Below are 11261 nucleotides of genomic sequence, written 5' to 3' on the forward strand. Positions count from 1 at the left end.
TCAAAACTCTATGGTTAGATTTCTATAGCAAAACTAACTCTATGGTATAACTCTATTGTATGGAAGGGAAGGGAGCATAGTACAGCCCAATCTCATCAGACCTTGGAAGCTAAGGAGGTTCGATGTTTGGAAGGGAGATCACCGAGGAAGACTCCACAGAGGAAGGCGATGGCAAACCACCTCTGCTTCTCACTTGCCTTGAAAGCCTCCTGCTGGGGGTCACCTTAAGTCAGCCGTTACTTGACGGCACACACAAAACTCTGTTTGTAAAACTGGATTCAACAATGGTTAAACAACAGAGTTTTGCACAAATCCTAGAACGTCCCCCAACATGATGATGTCACTTCTGGTTTGGCACTGAAGGTAATGTCATGTATTGGTGCCCCATCCTCATCTCCCCCTCCCCTCCAGCCGATGAAGTTCCAGCAGGGACTGGGAGAAACTCCCAGGAGACCTGGCTCCCCAGCTGCACAGCTTCAGCAGAGTCAAGAAACTAAATGGCCTTCCGTACAAAACAAACTCCCTGGACAGTGAAAAGCAGTGCTTCAAAGAAAAGGTTTCTTGCCTCGCCTTCTCCCTGACAGTCTGGCTTTCCATACACAGGAAGTCAGTTCAGTACAGAGGAGCATTTGCCCAAAGGGATCCATCACGGCAGTCTGAAGACGGCGTGGGGGTGGGAGGGGCACCTCCGAGAGAATGAGGCCATTGTCACAAGTCCAGAAAGGTGGGGGGAGGAGAGGAGAAAGACAAGAGACCCAGAGAAACGTTCAGACTGGGGCTGCAGGCCACCTGACTCCAGAGGCAGCTCCCCAAACTGTGACTATAATACTTCAACGGGAATCTATGTGTAAGGCTCACAGGCCCTCGGATCTTCCATTTTGGCCCGGGGGGGGGGGGGGGGGAGACACACAAAAATATCTCCCCTTTCCAGACAGTGAATACCACTGAGAAAAGAAAACATTACACAGAAATGGCTGCTCTCTACCATACTGGGCTGCATCTCTTATTTTCACAGCTGAAAGGTTGCAGCTTTCGAAACCGGACCCAACTTTTACAGTTTCTTAATAAAGAACTTAGACGTTTTGTAAGGGTGTTGAGGGTTCTTCATGAGGAATACCTAGACCCTTTGCAGAAATATAGTGTTGCTATAAAGGACCTTGGGAATTGTAGTTTGGCGAGGGGTATGTGTGAAAGCTTCTGGAAGGTGACGTCCAGCTCCTTAACAAGACCACAACTCCCATGATTCCTTCGTTAGAAGTCACAATACTTGTTCTGAAGGCAATTTATAGTTTACACATCTCCCATATCAGTGCAAAGGGAGGCTGCAGTCACACACACTAAATAATCCACTTTCCAGTTGGATTTTGCCAGTTCACACAGTAAAATTCAGTTGGAAAGTGGATTGAAAGTGGATTCTTTAGTGTGTGTGGCCGCAGCTACAGAGTCCGAGCGGATCTAGGCAAGCCGCAGTGTGGAGGGGCACAGCCTGTTTTAATTGCGGGATGCAGTTACCAAACACAACCTCTCAACACTTGGAAACGTCTTGAAGGAAATACCCATTGCAGACACATCCACACTTTTCTTCGCCACACTGAACAGATGCATTAGGGGACATGTAGTTTGGAAAACAGCAAAACTCATATCAAGAGCAAACCATGTCTTTGAACATCTGTGAGTCGTTTTGCTCAGAATGCAAACTGAAGATGATCCAGCACCTTTCAAAGTTTAGGGAAACAAGAAAAGCAAGGAAAGGAGATAACTATTATCTAACCATTCAAGTTTGTTGCGTACAGTTTTCTGTTGCTTCGTCCCACGCATATGGGAGAAGTCTACCAGTGCCAGCTATCTCCTGTTAATTCTCTTGGCCATGGACAGAAAAATCCATGTTGTCTGCCAGAACCTTATATAAATTAAATATTTAGCACACAGCAGCTTGTGTTACAGCGTAGCCTGTGGGGTTGGGCTGCATCGCCACCCACGTCCGAGCCAGGAAGGCAGAGAGAGAGAGAGAGAGAGAGGAGAGTTAGGCACTGCTCCAAGTCCCGGGCAGGCAGGCAGGCAGGCTCCTTTGCAACAAACAAGCAGTAAAAAAGCTCTGGTGTCGAGGGAAAAAAGCCCTGGCAAGTGCTCTGTCTACCTCTCTGCTACCGCCGAACAGGCCGCTGCCTCAGCACTCGGACCGAGAGGGTGTCCGCCCACAAGAGCTGCTCGTTGATGTGGGCCAGGCCCAGTCCAGCAACCTTGGCACCGTTCAGCTCCAGGATCTCATCCCCAACTCCCAGGAGGCCAGCGTAGAGCTTAGCCGTGCTCGCGTCTGCCATCTCCTGCACGTAGAGGCCTGCCGGGGGGGGGAGGGGGGGACACACACACAACAACAACAACAACAACAGTGTTCAGACGTCACCAGTACAGACAGACCCACCATTTCCCTGGCTTCAGTCGATCATGGTTTGGACCCTGAAAGCAGACCCCTGAGCAGAAAGGGTGGAGTGGCCAGATCCGAGGGCTACTAGAATGTTAAGCTGGGCTCCCTTTTCATAGTAATAGGGAAGTGCTGTCAAGCGGCAACCTGCTCATGGCAACCCACAGAGGCGGGAGGGAGGGAGGGAGACGAGGGGAGGGGAGGGGAGGTTTGCCACGGCCGGCCCCTGCAGCATGACCCTGGACTAGCCAGGGCTGATCCTGCTGAGCTTCCAAGCATTGCCGGGAGAAGCCTTAAGACTGTCATAAGCCGTCTACCTGGAACCTCTCCCTGCCTCTGTCTAGAACTGCATCAGAGGTTGTTTTTTGTTTTTTTTAAAAAAAACCCTAATATGAACAGTGGAGTAAAGGTAAAGGTTTCCCTTGCTCAAAAGCCAGTTGAATCTGGCTCTAGGGGGCAGTGCTCATCTCTGTTTCCAAGCCGAAGAGCCAGCGTTGTCTGAAGACTTTTCCGTGGTCATGTGGCCGGCATGATTAAATGCCAAGGTGCACTGAATGCTGTTACCTTCCCACCGAAGTGGTACCTATTTATCTACTTGCAATTTCTTGCTTTCAAACTGCTGGGTTGGCAGGAGCTGGGGCCAGAGAGGGGAGCTCACTCTGTCATGCGGCACATTCGGGTCTCGAACTGCCGAGCTATAGATCTTCTGGTCTGCAGGCTCAGTGTCTTAACCTCTGAGCCACTGCGGCCCCTATGAACAGTGGAACAGACTCGAAATTGCTGTAGTAAATCTCTCATTGCTTTCAGTCCTCTTTAATTCATTCTGGGCCTAAATCGTTACTGTTATTTCTCTAGCGTCCCAGAATGTTTGCTCCTCAGGAACGCCTAGCAGGTTGTCAGGAATTTTAGGAGAGCCAAAACATGCTCAAGCCCAGCTTTGTGCTTCATCTCTGTTTCATCCTCTAAGGTACAGACAAATGTTGCGACAGAAACAAGATGGGGCTTCCAACCAGGGTTGACGAGACGCCTGGAGGAAAATGCCCCTGTGGCTTTGAAAGAGGCAAACGGACAGCTGAAGCTCTTCATGGCATGGAGGTAAAGAACACGGCATTAAAACCCTGATTAAAATGTCAGGACATTTTTCTCCAGTCCTGTTGGCAGCCCTGTTCACAGCTAGGGATTCCTAAATAAAGGTGAAGCAGGGCTGAGGAAATGCACGAGGGAGAAGAAGTAAGGAGGGCTTAAACTTTATTGTGCAAGTTCCTGTCCAGGCCCTGTTTTTAGCTGACCACCTCCTGCCCTACTAGGACCAGAGAATCTCTCTACCCGGCCCCTCCCCCCCCCCCCCCCCGGCACGGACAAGAGGGTGGTTTAAAAGCGAGAGGCAGCAGGCACAGGGAAGCTTAAGCACACCAGCTCGCACCTCAAAAAAACCCTCACCTTGCTTTTTGGTGGAGGTGGGGAAGCTCAGAGGCACAACATCTGGCTTGATTTGAGAGGACACATCCGTCAAGCAAGACTGTTTTTCCTCTTTAAGGACACAGAAGCGGGGGGGGGGGGAGACCGGGCAGCAGAGCCGTCGGTCTTGATGCCTCCCTGCTCATCTGTGACACCTCCCAGGGTGGAGACGGCAATCCAGGGTATTGCGATGAAAACAAGTTCCTGGAATAAAGTGCTCTAGGCCAGGACGAGCATCTGTCATCCCCGTCACAAACATTGCAACATTCCCAGGAGCCTGCCTGGGAAAAAAGGACCTGGGAACATCTGCGTCCAATTATTCCTGCCATCTGACCCACTTTGGGGAAGAGGCTTAGCCTAAAAAGAGGCAGGCGCTGGGGAATCCAGCAGAACAGGGCCTTTGGGCGACTTCCAGGATCCGTCCCTCTAGGGGAGTCACAACAGTACACAGAGTAAGACAGGCCAAAGTGAGGGTGTGCCTGGAGAAGAGGGGGCCCTGGGGCCGGGGGGGGGGGCGGGGCGACTGAACTGACTCAGACAGTTTGGCAGTGGAAGTGTCAGGAATGGCCAAGCAATAAGAGGCTCAATTCAGACATCACAGTTCCAGGGCTGCCAACCTTCATAGAATCACAGAATGTTAGAGTTGGAAGGGACCTTGCAGGACATCTAGTCCCACCCCCTGCACTCTGCAGCATAGCCAAAAGAGAGCCCTACAACATACCCGAAAGATGGTCGTCCAGCCTCCGCTTGAAAACGTCCAGTGAAGGAACATCCACCACCTCCCGAGGCAGACCGTTCCACTGCTCAACCACTCTCACAGTGAGGAAGTTTCTCCTGATATTTAGCAGGTAACGACTCCCTTGTAATTTCCACCCAGTAGACCTAGTCTTGCAATCCGGAGCAAGAGAGACTAGATCCGCTCCATCTTCTACATGACAGCCCTTCAAATTCTTGAAGACTGCAGTCATGTCCCTTCTAAGCCTTCTCTTTCCCAGGCTAAACAGTCCCAACTCTTTCAGCCTTTCCTCATAAGACTTGGATTCAAACCCTCTCACCATTCTCGTTGCCCTCTTCTGGACACGCTCGACCTTTGTCAACCTTTTCTTTTCTTGACAGCTACTTCTGAGTAATTTAAGAAATATTCCAAGCTATTCTCCCACCGCACAGGCATATTACCAAATTTTATCTTATCCTTGAAACAGAACATGGTCCAAGAAGAGCACCGAAAATGAAGAGAAGGAGCACAGAGGAAAGTCCTATGAATTTTTTTTTTTAAATGTCTAGGCAAGATTTAAAAAAAATATTTCCCTGGGCATTCTAGGGAATGCAGCAGCTGGTGGCCTCTGCCCCAAAACATGATCTAGGCCTGAGCTGCAAACATACAGGCAACCCCCCCCCTCGGCTGAAAGCGGCTGATCTCGATTCTTTTACCGTGTGCTTCGTGTTCCCATTTCTGGAGCCACAGCAACAGCCACAATGATGGTTCAGACACCAAACCTTGCATTTCCCTAACTGCGATTGGACGTGATGTCTGAATTCGGCTACAGAGGTGCAAAGCGAGTGCCCACCAGTAGTACTGGAGGAAGTCAGGGTAGGTTCCCATTCTCTGCCCCCAAGACAGAGCGGAGGAAGGAAGGGAGAAAATAGTTCCGAAGAGAGAAGTGATGGCTGACTCAGTGTTAGATGAGAAGAGGCTGAAAAGAGGCAGGGCAGCATCCCGCTCTCTGGCGAAGGCAGCCTTGGCTCTCGAGAGGTTCGACCCTGGAAATCTTTGTTAGTCTTTCTTTAAGGTGCTGCTGGGCTCAAATCTTGATCTTCAACTGCGGACAAGTTGCCTAAATGTGTACTGGGTTATAGCTATTAGGCAAGAATTTGCAATTCCTTCATTGGACTCAGCAGCTTGGTTAGATGCATTTGGACTCGGGATTAAGATTCTACTTGATGATAGATCTAGGATCCTCCTTAGACTACGAGAAGACTCCTCTCAGAGTAACTGAAAGAGGTTGGCTGATCGAAGATTGGAACAGCTAGGCTTTTACGTTTGCTTTTTTATTGTCTGCGCAGAATGATAAAGTAGTGTTGGCATGGGTTAAAAAGCAGTAATGAAAGTCAGATTTTACAAGTGCAAATCTGTGAGCGAGAAGAATGAGTTCTCTTTCCTATAATGGATTAAAACCTCCAGTAACTCTTCCAGCATATTTAACATCTTTGAGTATTTCCAGATACTGTAATATTTTTTTGGCTGCCAGATTAAATGCCATACCGTCACCTGATGCAGGATTCCCTCTTTCAGAAGGCTGATGCCTTCGTAACCAGGGAAGACAGGTTCCTTGGCTCCACAGTCCTTGAAGGCCCTTTATTTAGTGAAGACGGAGAGATGGACAACCTTGTTCTTCGAGAAGGATGAGTTTATGAGCAATTATCAAATTTTCCCCTTCTGCAGGATAATGATCTGAATATTACTAAGACCGTGGCCTTTTATCTTTTAGTAATTCAGCATAAAATAAAAATTAAAAAAAGCTTTTCTAATTAGGGTAGGCTTAGGGGGGAAAGGGAGAAAGCCAGTTTGGTGTAGTTGTTAAGAGCGCAGACTATAACCTGGGAGAACCGGGTTTGATTCCCCACTCTTCCATTTGCAGCTGCTGGTGTGACCTTGGGTCAGTCATAAGTTCTTTCAGAGCTGTTCTCTCAAGGGCAGTTCTCAAGAGAGCTTTCTCAGCCCCCCCTACCTCAAAGGGTGTCTGTTGTGGGGAGGGGAAGGGAAAGGCGATTGTAAGTCGCTCTGACACTCCTTCAGGTAGTGAAGGGCGGGGTATAAATCCAATCTCTTTCTCTCTCTTTCTAAGCTTAAGACTATGGGCAATAAAGCTGTATCATATACGTTATTATAAGGCACTTTTAGGGGGGTTGGAATGCAAAATAAAATCAGTAAAACAAATATTAATTATCATCGGGGGTGGGGGAGGCTGGGAAGCACATTTACACGGACAACTCCGTAAGAGGCTATAACAGTATAAAGAGGGAATGGATGGCACCCTTTTTTCAAGATGGCAGGCCATTAGTGTCATGGAACACACCTGTATCAGGGCGCCCGTTTCCAGAGGAGACACGGAATCCGAAAGTACCCTGTGGGAGTCGCTGCAGTTCTAGTTGGCTGGTTCCATCGGGGAAGACCTCCACTACTCGTCCAACAGTCCTTAGCAAGTTGGGGGAGCCAATGTCTTCTACACTGAGGGAACGCCTGGGATGAGCACCCGCTTTCCTGGAAGGAATGAGCCAGACCAGAAACAAGCACTGTAGGTAACAAAAGACTCTTCAAGAGGTGAAACCAGAAGGCATGGAGGCCGGAACGGTGCATAGTTACTGCTATATGAATCACAGAATCCAGCTTCTGTGCATCAGTTTTTAAAGAACAGCTGGTTTCTAGCCCACATCATTGTACAGTGTTGTGTTTAGCAAGTTAAAACACTTCAGTAATTACAGAGTTAACTTTGTTAGTCAAAAGGAAATCACATGTGTTTATTGTAACCAATCTATTACCAAGTGAGAAAAAGCCTGCAAACCTTATAGGAGATCTTAGTGAAATGACCTGAACTTTAGCATTGTGACTGGAAATCAGTGTATTGGCTATTTTGCATATTGGGGTCTCTTCCTCCCTTCATCTTGCTTGGAGAAGAGGAGACGCCATTCCTTGTCGTAATCTTTTAGCGGTAAACAGGTAGATCTAGTGTCTGTTGTTTTGCATCCCATTTACCTTTTCCCTGTTAGTTCAAGTTAAAGCTATTTTCTTTTTCAAACATAAACACAGACTCTGACTTTTTCTCATTGCTCTGCTGAGTTAATCTGTAAAATAGTATTTTCCTAAGAATACCTTTTATACAGAAATGCATTAAAAGGAAAAGGTAGCAGCCAGAGTAAATATTGCACCCTAACCTGACGCTGAGTTGGAAAAGTTCCAGGGTGTTCAGTGAGGCTTAAAAGGACCCAGCTACACAATATGCCGTTCTCGAGCTGGGTCTAGTTCTGCCACAAAGACCATCTGTCATGAGACCCCTGCTGGGAATTCTGATCAATACCACAGTGCGTGGGGGGGAGGGGCGCTGGCCTCTCCCCCGTGCCATTCTCCCAACCCAAAATGGCCCTGAGGAGGTGTTATTTGTCCCACTGTCAGGCTCCTTAGTCAGGTCACACCACACGGGGCTTCATAGGAAGATAACTGTTTATTAGTGGATTCAGTACTAAAGAACACGTGTACAGCTTGTGTCAGGAATGGCCGTCAGTAGTAGGGCCCCTGACTTATAGTGAAATCAACGCATCCCCCTTTAAGTTTGAGCCAATGGATATAATTCGCGCACGCGGCAAAGCGAGCGAAGCATAGCAGAAAAGCCCTTAACTTTCCCAGCTGTGTAAACTGCAGCTGGAACATCTACAAGGTCAAGCGTAAGATAGCACACAGTAGCTGAGCAGGAGAGAGCTGAGAACGAGAAGGACGATACCTCCCCCCCCCATACATTCCAGATCTATGACAAGGCTACCTGACATCCACTGGGAAAACCTTCATGTAGAACCATGAAGCAAACAGAGCCCCACCAGGCACATTCCAAGTCAGGAAAATGGTGGGGTGGGAATGGGGAGAAAAGCTGAAGCCAGTTTTTGCACACCATGGTCCCAATCCAAATTAGGCCCCGCCCACCTGGGAACTGACTTCTCGGGGGGGGGGGGGGTTAAAAAACCACGTTTCATGCAGAAGGGTTGGTTTTAATACCCTAAGGTACCCTAAGGAGCCTCAAAGCGGCTTACAATTGCCTTCCCTTCCTCTCCCCACAACAGGTACCTTATGAGGTAGGTGGAGTTGAAAGAGTTTGGAGAGAGGAAACTGTGACTGGCCCAAGGTCACCCAGCTGGCTGCATGTGGAGGAGGAGTGGGGAATCAAACCCGGTTGTCCAGATCGGAGTCCACTGCTCTTAGTCACTACTCCATGCTGGCTCTCAAGCGAGGGGGGGGGAATCTAATCCATAGGTAAGTCCTCACTTCTAGGGAAATATGCTAAAACATTCAGCACTTGGTTTTACCTCTCAGTCTCCCTCCAAGGACATTTTTTCTTGCCTGTAGCACACTTATCAATAACCCATATATCAAAATTCCCACCTCTGTGTCCCCCCAAACCCTAACTAAAAATAACGTGGCTTTTATTTAAAACAAAACTGCTCCAGAATCATGTCTGTATCTGGACACAGTTATTCTGATCACAAACCTAGTCAGTTGGCTAAGGACCTTTTGGGTGCTGGATCCACATAGTATCAGATTTTAAGCAGCAAAACAAACATTCAAGTCAATTTTGCATGGCCCATTCAGTGTCAGGGTTTGCTCACAAATGCCAACTAGAACCTGTACTCAGTAAAGAATCGGCTCTGCGGCTCTGCATTTGTTTCACAGAAATGTGATTGCCAAATTGCACACCCACCCAATCACAGTTGTTAGTGTTTTGTGAGCATGTAATCCTTCATTGTGAACGGACAAAGGCCAGATATAACCATCCATACCTAGCAAGACCCAAACCCGTGGAACTCAGAGCATTCCAGAAGAACAAGGTAAGACAGATGGATTTAAAGACCATTCTTCCAACTTCCGTTCCTTACCTGTCCGGCACAGACGTTCCATCCTTTGGTTCCCCCAGCTGGTAGAGGCTGGACCGGTCAGTCTTGCCCAACAGGGAATGCAGGTTTTGAACAGAAGAGGATTTCCGTGGTTGGTTGAAGGGTGACACCTTGTGGGGGAACGAAAGCACTGAGAGTCAGAGCAAGAGCTTAGGAGCAATGCTGGGTGAAGAAGTGTTTGAGCAGAATGCAGTTCCGGAGTGGTTCTGCCGCTCACGTAATGTGGTGTTTGCACACACCCCTTGCAAGGTGTGGGGGTTAAACATGGGGACCACCATAAAACAAACACTGGGTTATTTACACCAGGCTGGGGTCACAAATAAGCAATGCCTGTGCAAGTCCAAGGTCTCAAGTTTTCAGGAAATGCTCCGTCCTGAGCGGCTGGGAAGCGTGACAGTGGATTATATGAGGATTCTAACATTGCCACATGTTATTTAGTATCAGCTCTTCTGCCCTTATTGAATAATCGATATTCCTTGCACTAATGCAAGCGTTCTACCTTCAGGGAACCACTTTTATGGTTGCTTCCACATTGAGGTTTTACCTGCCTTGATTTCCAAACTGAAGTGTTGAGGGGGTTTGGAGCTTCATATAATGGCATTCTGTAACTGTCTTGTTCCCAAGTTTTTGTCTTCCTTAATATGCTCTTTCCCAACCCCTCTTTAATCTTTTTAGAAAGAACACTGTCAAAATGTTTTAGCACACCACCCGGAAGCACCAGGGTGCATTTTTGTTGCCATTTCCCTGCTGTAAGCCCCTCCCAAATGCCATTTGCCCAACTTTCCCCCCAGCTGTGCCACCGGAGGGCATAGAGAAACAGTAACAGCAATACTGCAATAGCACAGGAATGATCTATTGTCACATCTATTTCAAATCTTTAGAGACCCAGTACAGTGCTATAACACATGCATGAAAAAAATCAACCAAAAAAAGAGGGGGTCGTGAGCAACGTTCCTTCCAATTTTTCCTCCCTACTGAGTGGAGCACTTCATATCCGGAGCAGGATATAACTGTTGTAATCCTGGAAATGGGCCATGGGAAGTGCAAGACCCTGCGTGGCACCAGATTGCTGCTGAGTGGGGCTTCCTGAGTTAATGAGCGGCTGCTCACGTGCACAGCTTAGAGGGAACGCTGGTCATGAGCTGCCACGGCGGCTATGATGACCATGCCCCCCCCCCAGCAGCAATGCGCCGTTGCAGCAGAGCACAAGTGGAAGGGAAGAGTCAGGAAAAGGAAAAGCACACGGGAACATCCCACACGTGGAAGCTCCTTTGTCCTTGTGGAAACTCCATAGTCACAGCTGCATGAAAACAATGCAGAGAATCATCAGCATGTAGAAGTAGCAGTGACTCGTCTTCCGAGGAGAACCAAAGAACCAGTAGGTTGCAGGAGACTCTGGGGCACATGTTCTACTTATCTGGGGTGCTGAGCCTTATCATTGCCCCAGCTGACTGAGACTCACCTAACACCAGGGTTGCTGAGAGGCAGGCCCGTAGCCAGGATTTTGTGGCCTGTGGGGCAAAGAATTTTCAGAGGGGGCTGCCGTTATTTTTATGTCAGCTCCAATCCACCCCCAGGCCTGACCGCCAGCAGCCACCCCCCTCCCTCCCTCCCTGCATGATTTAAAGGGCCTTTCAGCTGATGGGGGGGGGGAGCAGGTGGCCTGCCGCTCAGCTGGAGGCCCCTTTAAATCTTGCAGGGAGGGAGGGAGAGGGGCATGCGC

The 11261-nt window shown here is 48.6% G+C and overlaps 1 protein-coding gene across 1 annotated transcript in view; it reads right to left on the reverse strand.

Annotated features, from left to right (window-relative positions):
• Nucleotides 1-2144: 2144 nt before the first annotated feature.
• KIAA1614 (KIAA1614 ortholog) overlaps nucleotides 2145-11261 on the reverse strand; it is a 51987-nt gene continuing 42870 nt past the window's right edge. Inside the window, exons 8-10 of the mRNA XM_015417297.1 lie at nucleotides 9521-9648; nucleotides 6958-7142; nucleotides 2145-2338 (exon numbers count right to left, since the gene is read on the reverse strand). Of these exons, the coding sequence (XP_015272783.1) occupies nucleotides 2145-2338; nucleotides 6958-7142; nucleotides 9521-9648 (507 nt within the window). The remainder of the gene's footprint in view (nucleotides 2339-6957; nucleotides 7143-9520; nucleotides 9649-11261) is intronic.

This window comes from Gekko japonicus, unplaced genomic scaffold (genome assembly GCF_001447785.1).
Source record: "Gekko japonicus isolate JY-2015 unplaced genomic scaffold, Gekko_japonicus_V1.1 scaffold1876, whole genome shotgun sequence".
Taxonomy (NCBI): domain Eukaryota; kingdom Metazoa; phylum Chordata; class Lepidosauria; order Squamata; family Gekkonidae; genus Gekko; species Gekko japonicus.